The sequence below is a fragment of the Phaenicophaeus curvirostris genome, chromosome 6 (assembly GCF_032191515.1).
Source record: "Phaenicophaeus curvirostris isolate KB17595 chromosome 6, BPBGC_Pcur_1.0, whole genome shotgun sequence".
NCBI classification, from domain to species: domain Eukaryota; kingdom Metazoa; phylum Chordata; class Aves; order Cuculiformes; family Cuculidae; genus Phaenicophaeus; species Phaenicophaeus curvirostris.
In genome coordinates, this window is record NC_091397.1 from 14,847,506 (window position 1) to 14,864,174 (window position 16,669).

Genomic DNA, 16,669 nt, shown 5'->3' on the forward strand with positions numbered 1-16,669 from the left:
CTAAGAGGGCAGATCACTGGGAACTGCCATTTGAAATTACTTTTGTAGCTAAATTTGCTGCAAATATGTTTGACGCTGCAGCAAGAAACAGGTATATCAAATCTACCTCAGTATTATCAAATGGTAATTCTTTAATTTATGGTAATATTTACTGGGTTTTCTTTGAGAGGTGGTGCTACTTCTTCCAAGACTCTTCCCTTTGAGGCTTAGACTAGATTGCATTTCTCAGAATGCATTATCTTACATTTATTCAAGTTTCAATTTCCTCAGTCACTGGGCTTCTCAGTCCATCAGTGTGAGATATACATATATATCTATCTGGTAAGTCTCACAAAGCTCATTGATCATGTTTTAAACCTAAGTTATATTTCACTGGCAAATTTCATCACTTCATTTTTAACTTGCTCTTCCAGATTATTAATTCTTTAGGCAACATTATCTTGCTGTCAATTCCTTAGGAAAGTATTAGCTTTTCTATTTCAAAGATTGTTTTAATGTTCTTTTGTTTCTGTGTGCATATAGACTTTCTTTTTCTCTATTGCCTTCATATTTTCTATATTGCCTTCAACTTCGCTGTAAGTAAAGTAAGAAATACAAGTACATTTCATTAATTTTATGGTTTCCTCTTGTCTACATAGTCTAGAATACATGTGCGTGAGATAGTTCTTCAAGTTTAGTTGTTTATTCTTTTTAATGAAATGAAACTGGGAAAAGATTATTAACTATTAAGGAACTATTTTGAGCCTGTAATTAACTGAGGATAGACCACAAATAAAAAAAAGATTGGGGAACCTGCAGATTTTAGTAAATGACAAATATAGGTTTTAAACTAATGTGTTTGTTTCTCCCCATATTTCCTTCAAATCACATAATTCTATGACAGTGCTATGAACTTTTATTAATTTCAGTGGGAAACTACAGCCTTTGTCGCAGATTTTTTTTTTAAACTGGCTTCGCCTTTATAGTGAATAGGTTCTTATTGTAGGATATAGTGACCATTAACTTATTTCCAAGGTTCATGCTCTAGTCTATTCAAGATTTGATTTTGTGATAATTAAGCAGATGATCTTCTCCTTCCCATATGGGCAGGAGCATGGATAGGCCAGTGTTTTCCTTGCTAAAACTTTGTGAGATTTGAGGAGGTACTAAACATACTCCAGTCCTAATGACATTAAACTTAGCTTCGCAAGGATAAGCAAAAAGCCTGTTGGTGAATTACTTATCTGTTATAACGGCTCTTGCACCTTCCTCTGAAATAGGCAGAGCTGTCCATAACAAGATATTGGAATAGCCCAGCTATTTAGGTGGAAAGTTGATGTATTTGGTGAAACTGGAAAGTGGAAGTGCCCAAAGATCCAGCCTAAGGATGAAATGGAAGAAGTGCTCAATGCAATTTGGTTTCTAAAGGTGCTTCTTCCTAAAACCCCAGCATTTGCTTATTCTTCATGTTTCTTTCATGGTTTGAAGAAAAAAGGTGTTCAGAATAGTATGATAATAGTACTTGCTTTCCCTGGTTTCCCAGAAGTTTCCCCTTCCCCCCTGCCCCAGTTTCAGAAAATAAACATTTTTTTAAGGAGGCCTAAGACTTGACCAGCTCCATTAACTGACTAATCTGAGATTTGAATGTGTTTTATGGGAAATTGGTAATGAGTTCTTCTACATTTGGAACCCTTCAACTCAGCTTTAACTAGTTTATAACTGATTAAGTGACAACTCGGAAAACCTCGTGTTAAAAATGGAATGCTTAAATGTGGGGTTTAATAGTGTCCAACTCCTTTTAATCTTAATTGACACAGGTTATTGTAGTTCCTTACCGAAATTTGTTCCTTAAAATACTACCGTTAACCTTAAAATAGTGTTTATGGAGACATCTGTGTATAAAATACTATGACTTTTTTATGAAGAAAGGCTCTTGTGCACAAGTTTCTAATGTGTGTACGACTTCCATGCTTTCACTTTTTTTTTCTTTTTGTATGGGATGAAGGGAGAGGAATTCAACGACAAAATGTGATTTTTTTTTTTTTCTATTTATGCATCTTAGCTTTTAATGAACTCAGGAAATAGAACTTAAAAGGATTGTTGTGCCTGTCTTAGTTTGGTTTCATCTAAAGAAGGTGGTCGAATTTGAGTCATTTGTATGAAGGTGCTAAGGTAACTGTTTATGTCGTGGCAGATGAAGTTCTGCTGTAGATTAGAAACTGGCAGAGAGAAAAAACAAATTATGGAAAATAGGTCAACGATATACAAGGGCAAGAGGGATTTATTCTTCGAAAGAGAGCTCAGTTTGAAAGAGAGGGAGTGCTGAGATAGCAATTTTAGTGAACAAGACACAATTATACAGATTAGTTAAAAAGAGGTAGGATTTTGAAGGAGGCAGTAGGAGGGGGTGAGGTTGGATATAGAGCAGTGCAAGTTACTGAATATTAAAAAGAATACCTTGAGCTGTATACAAAATTGCAGATGAACAGTATCCTTTCAAACAGCGGTCTGAGGCCATGGTGCTAGACAGATTTTAAGTCATCTCTGCTGCTGAAATAAGCAGTCTTGACCATACTTTGCTTCCTCATTTGTGCCTCCCTAAACTTTTATGAGGCTGTTTATTCGACTGAACTGGAGCAGCCTGGGAAACCTAATCAATTAAAGTTGTTCTTATTAAACATTAATTTTAATTTAGATCTTCCATGTAATGATACAAATACTTGAATAAGGAGAAAGTGGACAGAGGGATCCAGTAAGGAACGGGACTCTCTGGGGAGGGGAAAACCTGGGACTGCTTCTTCCAGCAGACCCCATCTGTTTGCACTTGTCTTGCAGGATAATGAAATATCAGGTTGAGATGTTATTATGGGCAGCACAATGGAAATGCAATTGGTTGGAAATACTGCACCTCAATCACATGTGCTGAATTCAGTCCCTACTGCTCTGACTTGGGGTGAAAAAGGAGAGAACCAGGAAGTGAAATAAGGTCTCTATCTCTGCAACAAATGTTATTTTTTTGAAATGCCTTCTTTTTTATACAAGTTAAGAGTTAATTTGCAGAGTGCTTCTGGAACTGTGGTTCTAGCTCATGTGGTGTCCTACACTTCTTCCTCAGTACATTTTAGACTAGAGGTCTTCTTTGGTGTCCCTGGATAGCATAATGAGGTGGTGGTGATGATGCTGTTCAGCTGTTGACCATGGTTCATCATGTGTTGTGTGAGTTTTGCATGAGAGGGGGTGGTGTCCATGCTTGTGTGGCCTTGTTGGGACCAAACTGCTCTGAGGGAATGGCTGCTTTCCCCAGCTTCTTCCCAGCTACCAACTTTCAGGGTGATGGGGCCCATGGTGCCAGCTGCTGCCCTTAACAGGGAATGACTTTCTGCCTGCAGTCATGAGTCTAGATGGTTTTTGATGTTTTCAGAAATTTGATTAGTTCTATTTTATTTTTAAAATGCCATTTTAGACTCTGTCCTTTTCAGTTGAGTTCAGGAGTCTGTGAGACTTTAATCTTTTTGTGAAAGTAGAGCTCTGTCTCTCCCAGAGAGATCACACCAAACTGAAAGAATGCAATGGAGGTGAGCCTCAAAAGCATCGGAAGAAATTTTCTGTGCCTCAGTTTCCTCAAAGAAAGAAAGAATTTGGAGGATAACTTTCAATCTTCTTCCTGAGGGTACAGTGAAGCTTAAGTCATTATTGTCCATGAAACATTTTTCGCCATACTGTGCTGGAGGGCACTACAGAAGTACCAAGTACTATTTATTTTTATTTTGATTTAATGCTTTTGATTAAAAAATTAATAAAATTGTCATAGACCAGATTGTAACCCTGTAGGCACTCGGAATGGAGCATTTGTAAATGAAGCATTTACTGGGAAGTTTGAAATTGTTGTTCATGTTGACTTCAGCAAAACAAATTGAGCAGACAACAATGAAAAATGCTATAGTATTTTTTGTTATTAAAATGGTGAATTTGTTTGATGCCTAAGGTAAAATCCATGTTGTGCGAAAGACCAAAAAAAGAGAAAGTGCTACAGAATAACAGGGGAACTCGATTGAAGCAATTTTAGTGGAGTTTCTCTTTGAAGAATGAGGTGAAACCCAGGAAGCGGCACACAACCATGCGATTCAGTAAAAGAAAAGTAGAAGATAAAACTGAAAAATGGTAAACTCTCATCACTCAAAATTTGCACAGGAGCCAAGAGCTGACTTGAGTACCTTGTGCCTCTGCAGTGTGGCTCAGTGTCCTGTGTTACTGTCGCAGTGCAGGAGATCCCTAGGACTTCCTAGTCCTTCCATGGGACTCGGAGCCGGGAGCTTGCCTGGTTTTGCTCCTTTAGGGGAGGAAGAGCCAAAATGGGAAGAATTAACTTTAAGCTCTGCAACTTAAGGATCCCTTAGCTCAGATGTGTTTGTCCATCTATGGGGTGTGTAACGCAAAAGACCTTTAAACCAGATAAATAGGTATTTCTTGTTTCCAGTAGTAGGAATTTAAACAAAAAAAGTTATAAATCAAAACTGTATGTTTGCAAATCCTAGCAGATGCAAAACAAAGATAAATCATTGTCTGAGGGGAAACCCATGTACTTTTCTTTAAGTAAAAGATAGAATAGTAAAATAGTAATGTATTTTCTAGTTCCGTGGGCAAAATTAACAGGGTGATTTATAGTAACAAAACCCGAAGCTTTTGGAAGTTATGTTTCCTAAATGAGATGGAATTCAAAGTTTAAGAATGCATGCTAACTTTAAACTCCCACTAGCACAGGCACTTCTGTGTTATTGGAAAACAGATATTTTAATTAAATTTTTTAAAAAACAAGTCTTTAATAAGCTTTCTGATGTCATCTCTCAACAGTCCTGAGCCATGCTGAGAAAAATATCTGGAATTGAATTTTGTTATTAAGATGCCTGTGTGAGTAAAATGAAGTTTTATGTGACAGAGAACAGAGTGGCATACTTTTAGCTTGGTTCTAAATTGACTCTTATATTCAGTACTCAAGGGGATTGAACTGTTCTGTACTTGGCTGAAGGTAGTGAAATCCTCATGTGCTGATACAGATCTGCAAATCAAGCAACAAGGGACTATTTCAGATTAAAAAAGAAAAAAGAAATGAAAAAGGATAAAAGAGGTATGAGACCTGTTTGAAAATTGCCTAATGACAAATTCAAGTTGCTAAATAAGAAATGCTTTTTGTATCTTAAAAAAAAAGAAAGAAATCCTCAGAAGGATGAAAACCACGGTCTTTGAAAAGGTGAGGTGAATAATAATATATTCAGGAACGTTACGGGGAAAATGTGATATGATTTATGCAGAATTTTCCCCTTTCCTTTGTCTTGATATCAAGGGGAAACTATGTGTCTCGTCTATAATACAACTCTGCAAAAGTCTTTCAGATCTCTAAACTTATAGGTGGAAGCATATGCATTTTCTGCAGGGAAAAAAAAAGTGCGTGTCCCAATTTTATGTACGCATTGTCATTTTTGCTTTTAAAAATCATGCAGGGCTTAAATACTTTTTTAAAAATAAATATATAGATATACACACACATAATAAGCTAACTTGTCAGATTAAAGGATAAAGTATTTAAAATTCTGTTGTTCAACATTAGTTCCAAGCAGGTGAATGCAGTATAGATCTATTTATAGGAGTACTAATGGATGTGCTTTACTTGACCTACTTTAGACTACTTAATGGAAAAAAACAAACACGCTGAAGTTGTACCACTGCCATTTAATTTATTTTTTCTTACTTTAAGAACAAAATAATGTCTTTGCTGTTGTGACCTTCTGAATATATATGTATATTTAGAAGCACATATATGTATGTATTTCCTGGATTCCATACTAACGCTCCATGTTAGAAGTGTATTTTGGGTAGTCTTTTTATTTCCATAAACTTGAACTTCTCTGTGTAAAATGAATGCTAATTTTTTGTTCTTTGCCGGTCCTGAAATCGCAGGTCTGTATAATCTGGAATTTGAGAGTAGGAAAACCTCAATTTCTTAAAAAAATAGATATAATTTTGTTAAAATCACTCCTGTGATAATTCAAGTAAATTCATGTTCTGCCAATTTGGGGGCAACTTTCTCTATGTATGTGGCTATTACATTAATTAATCAGGAGTGGTGGTGTTATATGTAGATTCATCCATGTTTATCACTTAGCATGACAAAAGAGAAAATAAATGGTATATGAAGTCATCAATCAGAAGTGTGTTTGTTACATGACATGCGCCATGTTCATGTTGGCTCACTGTGTGTGGGATGTCTCTGTAACTGAGATAATTCCTGCCTTATTCAACATAACTGATAAAAGTGCCTGCACAAAACAAAGCCTGACCTTCGAGCTAAACTTTCTGAGGGAATTTTATTAGACATTGACCCATAATTGTGGCCTTATTTCAAATAAAGCTGATAAGTGTTTCTGTTCAAAGTATTTTCCATGGCTGACATAAAGGTATGATTATGAATCTGTATCTAATATGAACTCTTAACATTTGTTTTACACTGGCAGAGCCTGGTGGTCTGTATGTCAGTCTAAGAATCATATGACAGGAGTATAAAATTTCAGAGATTTGTACATGGAAATAGTCTGCAGATAAGCCTTCTTTAATACAAACAAAGAACATAAGACTTCCGCTTGTGAAACAGATATGGTTTGGATCCTGAGGTAAAACAAGAATTAGAATAAAAACTGTAACTGCACGGTTACACAAAGTGAACCCATTTTATTTTTAAGGCAACAATCAGTTTGAGGTAATTTGATATAGTTGTACATGGGTCTATGAGATAAGCAGTTCTCTTTGTAATACAATGGACCCATCTATAGTTTGTTTTTGATCGTATCTTCAGAGAGCTCTTTAGATGCTTTGGTTAATGCTGAAAGTGCGGCAACCCATGTTTTGTATATTTCAAATATTTGGCACATGACAGGTTAGTACTTTCTTGTTGCATCTAATCTTTTAGTTGACTATCTTGTTATCGCATTGCTTTTTAAAAATTTATTTTAGTTGCACTATTAGACCTGGGATGCCCTGTTCGGTCCTGCCAAAGCTTTGCTGGCTGTTCCTGTTAGCTGTGCTTGGTTTTCTTATATGTCACTCTGTGAGTGACCTGCCTCAGAAATTCAGTATGTGTTGGAATGTCTCGAGTTTTGTAATCCTTCAGATACTTAGCATCTAATAAAATGTTTGAAAAATAGATTAGGGACTGCAGTGTGGTAAGAAAAGGAGGAGAGGAAGCTCATCTGCTATCTTTGAGCAGGAGGAGGTGTTCTGTGGCTCAACATCCTGAGGTGCTGATGAGACAATTGAGATCCATTTTAATATTACTGCTTTTCAAAGTGTCATAGCCAAATGTCTTATCATGCAAACATGGAGTATTATCCACAACATATTAATAGAGAATTACACTTCTAAGTGATTTTTGCTACTGTTGTATAGCAAATCAGTGTAGGAATTAAGAAGGGACTTAAATTTAAGTCTCTCTTTGCAAGGAGAAACAGATCATCAAGATGTTGTCAGGTTCAGTTTGTGAACAATGTACGCATTTATCAACGAACAGAATTTTAGGGCAGCGAATTATCATCATTATAATATTTTTCATGATGCATATTATTGGCAGACTAAAGCTGTTGCTAAATAGCTGACTGTTAAATACTTGTGCTACAATAACAGCTGAGTCTTCTTTAAAATGTCCGTTAAATATGATGTGGTGGAACAGCTTACATATTTTTTGATATTTGCCATCTATAGAGGAACCTCTCTGCATGGGTTTGTTACAGTAGCTATCAGTTTACAACACTCCTCCCTCTACCTCCCACCTTGGACTGTTAGTAGTCCCAGAAAGGTCATTGAAATGGTCTGGACTGGGATGTCTTCAGCCTGGGGAAAAACAAGTGTTGTAGTTTACACTCAAACAGCAAATACAGTCTATGAAATACAATTACAGTACACTTTGTGAAATACTTGAGAATAAGCATTGCTTTAGACTTTTTCTTTCTCAGATTCTGTTTTGTGCCATTTCCCTTGTATGGTTTTGTAGAGTTGCTCAAGTATTTGCAATTTTTTTTCCCCTCTTTTATTTTTCCTCTCAATATCTTTTCTCTGATGGTAGGCACAGACCATTTGGCTACATTAATTAACAAGCATGTTCGATCAACAACAAAAAACCCCTGTGAGTTCTAATGCATTTCATGCTGTTTGTTGGCAAGCTACCACTGTAAGGTCATGTCAGATTTTCTTTACTGGAAAGAAGCAGAACCAGCAAAATGTCTCAAGTTGAATTCACTAGCAAGAAATCGTTTTGTCTAACCTACTAAAACTCTTAAAAAGCTCTCATAGTCTTTAGTCCTGTCTGCAGTGCCTACTGTAAAAAAGAATTACCTGCAGCATCATCTAGTAAAAAGCTTTTTTAGTGCAAGCTCTGTTAAATGGTCAGGCAGCATTTGTGTTGTGCTCCTGCCATTAACCTGGCTGCCTGTGTGACAGGGGTGTGTGCCACATAAGTGTTACAGAATAGAGGGTGTGATTTCAGTGACATATCACGGGCTGAAGACTATGGGCAAATAATTGTGACTACAAAATAATTGAGATAGTACAGGTCTTGTCCAGTTTTTATTAGTGTTTTAAGGCTATAAATATATGTTTTAAGGAGAGTCCTTAGGCATGAAAAATGGTAGATACACAAAACTGAATTCAGTGTCATGTAGGTTTGTCAAAGGAAGGTGGTATCATTGGCTATCTGATGTTCTGCTTTTTGGACAATAGGAAATCAAATACATTTCAAATCAGTAAAAACATTTCCTTTCAAGGTGCTGCACAACAGAAATAGTGCCATCATGAAACCAACTAGTTTTAAGGCTTGGCTTGATCAGTGTATTAAATAGGAAATAAGAGATGACTACCTGTGATATCAGGGGATGAATTTGATATTCATCAGAGACCTAGGAAATCCCTTCCATTCTGTGCCCCTCTGTGTCTATATGATGTCTATTCACTGATTTGACTGAGCAAGGTGAATTTCATTTTTGAGTAGTGAAGCATATAGAAACTGCATGAACGTTGCTATTTCGGACTGTGGGGTGACCATCCTGCACTAAAGTGTGAATAACACGGGGATGACTGAGATGTAGGAGAGTATTAACACACACACACACACACACACACATATGAGTTTTTATATATATATAAATTTTTTGTGGCTTTTTTTGTTAAAGTGGATGATGATTTAATTTAAGGTTTCTCTCTGTCCTCTCTCCCCCTGGATTACTGATAATGGCAGTTCACATAGTGCAGGGTTGATGTGGATTACAACAGGCTCTTAATTAATTATTCGTGCATATATATGTTTGTATTCAAGAGGGAGAAACCCTATTTTTTTTTTATTCAATAACTTTTGGTTTTCCCCCATGTGATCTTTCTAACTGCTCTTCAGATGTGATTGAAAATTGCCATTCTCTGGAGATTTGACCAGTTAATCAAGAAGTGAGAACATTAGCACAAAAGCCTGATGCTGGTATATTTGTGCTAGTTAAGACAGAGGAAATAGGTCCCTTAGGAGCAGTTTCCTATCAAGTCGGATCATACAGAGAGAGAGAGAACCTACTTTGTGTTGCAAGGACCAAACAAACATTTATAAAACACAGCTGCCAGGAGAGTAATAGCAGATACATGTCTCTTCTACCATAATCATTACAGAGAAATGCAGGAGAATAAAAGGGGAAAGATGAAGGGAAGGACGTATTTTAATAACATGAGCATTATTTGTGTTGTGTCCAGACTGGGGAGTAAAACAGCTTTTCTGTATTCATAATGTGTCCTTCTCTATATTATCTATTGGACATCATATACTGTTCCTCTCTGGTGTTTAGAGTATTTTTACTCAGTAGGCTAGAATTAAAAGAAATAAATGCTAGAAAGCAAACAAGCATGAATTCTTCTTTCAAAATGCAGAAGCTGTTTATTGAAAGGCTTTTATTTGCAGAGGGTTGTATGTCTGATATATTTATTATATGTTGCTCACACTGATAGCTCGACCTGTTTACTGCGATAGTTGCAGTTGCTCACCATTTCCACACTTTGCTTTTTGTTCCTGATGCTAGTAAAATGCTGAGAGTTGTATAAGAACATCTACACTGTGTGAAAATACTTTGCTGCAGTTACACTGCAGACTAGTAAATATGCAAGACAATTTAATTACGTTTTAAAAGATGGTTCCTTTCTATAGCTCTTGTGTAACTGTGTCATTCCATCTTTCTGCCGAATCCGGATCTCTTTTTCGTTAACAACTTAAAAAGTTAGACAAAAATTTTATTTGTGTACATTATGAACAGATTTGCAACAATCTACAGCTTAATTTCCCAGACTTTTGTTTTTTTCACTGAATATGTTAAATCTTGGAACGGTTGAGCCTGCTTTCCCAGGGAAGGGCACTGTGGTGAAGCTGAGCCAGTTGTGATGCTTGCGCCTGCTGCAGGGTGGGTCCCAGTGGGGATGCCGAGCACTGGTACCCTGGCTTTCCATAATCCCTTGCCTGGCACTCAAGAGAAGGTGGAGGATTAAGCTCTCTAAACTGAGTGTAAATTTACAGCTAAGTCAGGCCAGGAAGACGTGGGTTTGGGAGAAGGTGCCAGTGGTGGATGTTGGAGATGCAGATAGAGACACAGAGGAATGGATACAGCACTGTGGGTTGCAGAAGTGAGCAAGGAGGACGTGCAGGAGGGAGGTCGAGGGTGAAACTGTAGTACAGCTCCATGTACACATGTATTGCAATAGTGTGTACTTACAGCTTCCCTTTCCTTAATGTTAATTTGGATGTATTCAGTGCATAGCATAGTGGCCAGTCATTTTTTTTCTCTTGTGTTGGTCAATGTTGCTGACCTTGCTGTGGAATGTTCAAGCCATTTGAAAGCAGTGTTATGCTCTTTCATACAACCTTTATCACTAAAATACCCAATCATTTTCTGGACAATAATGGAATTATTATTATATCCTTCTGGACAGAAATAAAACCCAAACCAAATGCAGGAGCTTATATTTTGGTAATGAAGATAAAATGTCCAAAAAGATAGGGAAGGCATAGATGGTTTTGAGCTTTGGAAATGGAACAAGGCAGTTCTCACAAAGATTCTGAGAGAATGTAATTAAAAAGTCGATTTGGGTTCATATACATTGAATAAGCTTCTGTTGGCAAGCGTAATGCTAGCATTTCATAAGTCTGAGGATTTTGTAATCTAAGGGGTGATAGGGAAATTTTCTTCAAAAATACAAAACAAATTGGCAACTTCTTGTATGTTTTTTATTAACACTGTGCAGGTGAACTGGGAAATGAACATTTCATTATGCAGAACTGCTGGCATTAGTCTGTTTTGAGCCGTTAAAAGTTCTCGTGTTGTTAATTTTATTACAGAACACAGAACAATAATGAAAAGAAAGTTGTTGAGTTTTTGGTTGGTTGTTTTGGGAGGTTTAGTGGTGGATTTTTTTATTATAACAATGTCTTGACTTGCGTTGGCACCTACATAAACTCTTTTTTTTCTGTAATATTTACAAGAATCTGCTACTGTGTACCTCTGTGCAAACTTAACTCTTAAGACACAGGATTTTTTTTTATAAATCCATTTACAACTATCAATAAGTCTTTGAAGTCCCTAATTTTCTTAAATGAAAAAAAATTTTAAGAACTTTACTTTCTTTTTATACCGTTGCATTGTTTTATCTCTGTATAGGTAGCCTAAATACATGATAGGTGACATATGTGCTTTAAGGACAGTTACATCTGTGGCTGGTGGCACAGTGAGGCCAGAAGCTCTAGCTGAGCCATCTCAGGCAAAGGGAATTGGGGAATTTTACACTGAATGCATTAGAATCTGTAGGAGTACACTGGAACAGGTGCTTTAAATTTCCCTCTGTGCTGTAGAAATGAAATGATCTTTTAATTGTTTCACTTCAGTTTTGGAAAAAAAAATCATTCACTCTGTAATGGCTTTACATTAAAAGGCACAGGAATCGGTCTTTTTATAGAGAGAAAAGAAATCATACAAGTTTGGGAGTTAGCTTAGGTCAGTTATTTCTGAGTAATATCTGCAGTAATATCTGTCAGGCTTCTTAGAAACTTTCTTGGTCGCCTAAATGTCCTTTTCCTTTGTTTACCTCATGTTAGCACCCAGGTGGAATTTGCCTTTCAGAAGAAGGCTGCTTTCCAAATAAAGAAATAATTACTTGATGCAGAGATTTTCACAGCTAGTTACTTTTCTTAGTAAATCAGAATTTTAAGTCCAATCCCTCTGCAGGTGTCCAATTTTTCTCTCTGTTCACTTTGATGTAAATCAAAATCTGTGTTATTCTGAGAAGAAAAGAGTGCCTGATTAGTGTGATATTAAAGATTACGATGCATCATGCGTCAGTTGATTATGGCAGTAGTGCTTTCGTTAGGGTTGTGATTCCTTCTCAAAGCACCTATTTACAGGCACATGCTTGTTTTTGATACGGATCTGTCTGCTGTCCGGGAAAGCCAGACAGAGGCGTGTGGGGGCTGCTGTTTCTTAATTGCTTGGATAACTGAAAGTGAGTCTGGTTCCAAAACTTGCTGTGTTTATAATTCTTGATACAAGAAGCACAAAAAGTAGATGGGATGGTGCCAGACAGCATCTGTTTTACATAGCTTTTGGTTTGCCATTTCTGGTGTGTTACATCATAATATTAAAAAACACGGTTTAGACAGGTGAGTTGGCCGCTGCCTTTGTCCTGGCTGCACTCAAAGTCAGGCAGGAGGATGCTCCTTCCCTTGAGAGAATAAACCCTTGGACCACTAGGCAGGACTGAAAGAAAGACAGCGGCATGTGCAGAAAGTGGAGAGACTCAGGTGAGAGGCTTAGGTGTCAGCTTATATTAGAAAGGTCTGGGAACGAGAGCAAAGACAATTCAGGGTTGGGAAATGATGGGAAGAAGGATTTCCACAGGGATTTAGCTTGAGTGGTGCATGTAGGCTGTCTCTCAGGACACCAAAAGTGTGTCTGTTGAGAGCAAGTGCAAAGGACTGCTGCCAAGAGCGAGTGGGGCAAGTGGGGCAAATGGAAGATTTTTTACAAACCTAATTTAAACTAGTCAAGGGAAAAACTTATGGGTCCGAAGCAAGGTAAAATATAGGACACAGGCGTACATTGTACACATACAGATGTCTACTAAAACGACACAGCATAAAGCCAGACAGCTTTTTGTTAGCAGAGCCATATATGTTGGTAGGGGGGATGTCATTTCAGTCTCTTCTTACCTGTGAATATACTTATTGTAGGTTTGCTTGAAAAGACCACACAAGGAAAATTGCCAAAAATATTGTATTAACAAAGTAACATCCATTTGCAATGGCAACAATCATCTGTGAGATGCTATATCACAGAATCACACAGAATCACTAGATTGGAAAAGACCCACAGGATCATCAAATCCAACCATTCCTATTAACCACTAAACCATGCCCGTGAGCACCTCATCCACCCGTCTTTTAAACACCTCCAGGGAAGGTGACTCAACCACCTCCCTGGGCAGCCTGTGCCAGTGCCCAAAGACCCTTTCTGTGAAAAATTTTTTTCTGATGTCAAGCCTGAACCTCCCCTGGCGGAGCTTGAGGCCATTCCCTCTTGTCCTGTCCCCTGTCACGTGGGAGAAGAGGCCAGCTCCCTGCTCTCCACAACCTCCTTTCAGGTAGTTATAGAGAGCAATAAGGTCTCCACTCAGCCTTCTCTAGGCTAAACAACCCCAGTTCCCCCAACTGCTCCTCGTAAGGCCTATTCTCCAGCCCCTTCACCAGCTTTGTTGCTCTTCTCTGAACTCGCTCCAGAACTTCAACATCCTTCTTGTGGTGAGGGGCCCAGAACTGAACGTAGTATTCGAGGTGCGGTCTCACCAGTGCTGAGTACAGAGGGAGAAATGAAACAGGGTGAAATGCTACTTTTTAATATGAAACAATTCCAAATGTTCTGATTTTTCTGCATATTCCTTTTTGCTTGTAATATTAGAATTCTCATGGGCATTTGAATATTCATTTATTTTTAACCTTTATTCAGTGGTACGTGTAGAACTTTTGATAAAATCATTAAATATAGAAACGTAAATACTGTCTTATGTCATTGGTACAAATTATGCGGATTATCCTTTATATTTGGTTTATAAGCAGCTTTAACTGTATGGAAATTATTTTATTTTGAGTTCTTGTTTTCATTCATAATGCAGTTTTAGGCAGGTTCAAGATGCTGGTTAACCTTTGAAATGTATTACTTGCCTAGTGCTTAACAGAGATGGATGACGAAGAAGTGCATATTAAAGCCTCTCAAAATACAGGATCATCAATCTTCAAGTAGCTTGACTTAACGCAGCATGCGCTATCCAGGATGCACAAACCATATCTACAGCCCATGGAAGCTTGATGCATCCAGCCTCCTGCTTTTGCAAATTCTCAGTGGAAATGTCAATTGGACATTACCAGCTGCCTCTGCCTGCCTCAATATCTCTCCAATAATTTAATATGTTGTCTGACTCTGTGTGCTAAACTCATAACCTATCACTCATTATGTTACTGACCTGATGGCTCTGGCTCTAGAATCTAAGTCCATGTTTGAAACTTACTGTTCGCACATTATAATGTTTTCTGTTTGGTCACATGGGTAATTAAAAGCATAAATTTCTAATGAGTAATATGTGTGTAAGGATGGTTTTAGATATTCTTACTGTTAGTCCTTGAATAACCTTGATCTAATTTTGAAAGTACAGCATTCACAACTTTGACATTAAAATTATACATTTGGTGAATAATGTATGTACTTTTTGGAAAGTCAAATTAAAAATAAAATCAATTGGTTAGCATTAGAGCCTCACAAAACTCTTTGATGTCAGCCTTTTCTGACATGCTATTAATAAAGGCCTGTGATAAAATGTTTAAAGGGGTCTTGGTACTTTGTGGAATTAAACAAGCTGCATTTTCTTACACGATTTTTAACTCTTTGCAAATGAGCCTCAGTGAGCTGCCCTACGAATTTAGACTGCTGCCCAGTAACTTGTCACGAGAGAGCTTGTATGGAGTTTGCCCAAACACTGCTGCCTATTGGCTAATAGTATTCTTTTACTTGAGTACCTACCTACCTTTTAAAAAAACTCTGACTGTGATGTCTTCTGTAGCAGTACTTTTACAGCTGTAGTAAAATTATGATATAAAACTGACTAAATTATAAATATCATTAAAAATGTCTAAAGTGACAAAACTAATTTACAATTTCAGACAGCAACAAAAAAAGATTGTTGTAGTTGTGGAAGCATTTAGCTTCCACTGCACGTGGTAACCCTCGTAATCTGAAAATGGTAAAATGGCATTATTAAATTAAATTGAATTAACCTGTTAAGCCTACTTTTAAATTTTCTTTCTTTCTATCTTCTTTTCTTTTTCCCAAATATCTAGGATGAAGATCGAACAGAGGAGGACAACAGCAGAGTTGAGCCTGTTGGACATGCAGACACTGGTTTGGAGAATGCAACCAATTTTTCTCTGGAGTAAGTTACTAGCAGAACCCATGTTAATGATAAGTCTTGAAACTGGACATAGGCTATCAGAAATATATAGAATAACATGAGTGATACTGCTCTTAAGAAAATGGGGCAGTCTTTTTTAGATCGTGTGTCATTTTGGTTTTAAACAGTTTGCTTCATGGACCTTTTTTAAGCAGATTTTAAACAGTTTAAAAAGCCTGTGTTAACGGTGAGCATCAGAAACTTGACATTTATAAGTGCAGATGCTACAGTAGATTTTCTTCCTCAAAGAAGGTGCTTGCTTGGTGGAACTCTGAAAACATGACAGAAGGAAGAGGGTCAGTGCTAGCACAAATAGATCAACAGGCAAGAATTTCAAAGTGAAAATCTTAATTTCTGTCATTTACAGTCTGCAGTGTGTGTGTGTCATTTAAGTTGTGTGGTCAAAACACTCATACTTTGTGAATGGATCAAAACTGATTTTGCTTAGGTCTAGGAAGCCCCTCCCAATTTAAAAAAGCAAAATAATCAGTAAAGGCTATTTTATTTCATCACGAGATAGAGCAAACTTAACCTGTTACATTTCGTTGCAAAGACCTGATCCATACTTTACTGTGGAATTAATGAGAAAATATGTCTTCTATCCTTAAATTAAACCTTGTAAATTGATTAAACTTAAATTTTAAATAAATATTCTGCTCCTATTATTTTAGAATTAAATTATGAATTAGGTAGAGAGGGTTTAAATGTTAGATAAAGATCATGGTGACATCTATTAGGCAATATATGCTGAGTTTTACTCCATTCCATTTAGAAAATCTGTTACATTGTAAATTCCAAATGCTGTTTGCTAAATACAGTTTGTAGAACTTCTGTCAAATGTAATGCAGCTTGGCGTTGCCTTTAAGTAACTTATTGACTTTTCATCATATGCTACTTCATTCATTTCTGTTTTGATGTCATCCTTCTTTGTATGTGTGTATGTTTGAAGTAGTTGGCCAAAACTTCTGAAAAAAACACAAAAATTGAAATAATGTCTCTTAGAAGGGATCATTTCCTTCTGTTTTCCAATTTAGAGAGTTTAACATTTTAATTTGCGATGGTTTTTTTTGAAGTAGAAATAAAAGAAAAATGAGTGCCTAGATTTTAAGTGTGTGTTTTGGAAAAAAGGAAAGTT

At 36.9% G+C, this 16,669-nt stretch overlaps 1 protein-coding gene across 14 annotated transcripts in view; it reads left to right on the forward strand.

Moving 5' to 3' along the window:
• PARD3 (par-3 family cell polarity regulator) overlaps positions 1-16,669 on the forward strand; it is a 450,646-nt gene that overhangs the window by 211,930 nt on the left and 222,047 nt on the right. For all 14 annotated transcript variants that reach the window (XM_069859364.1, XM_069859367.1, XM_069859365.1 and 11 more), the window contains one exon: positions 15,425-15,516. In XM_069859364.1, the coding sequence (XP_069715465.1) occupies positions 15,425-15,516 (92 nt within the window). The remainder of the gene's footprint in view (positions 1-15,424; positions 15,517-16,669) is intronic.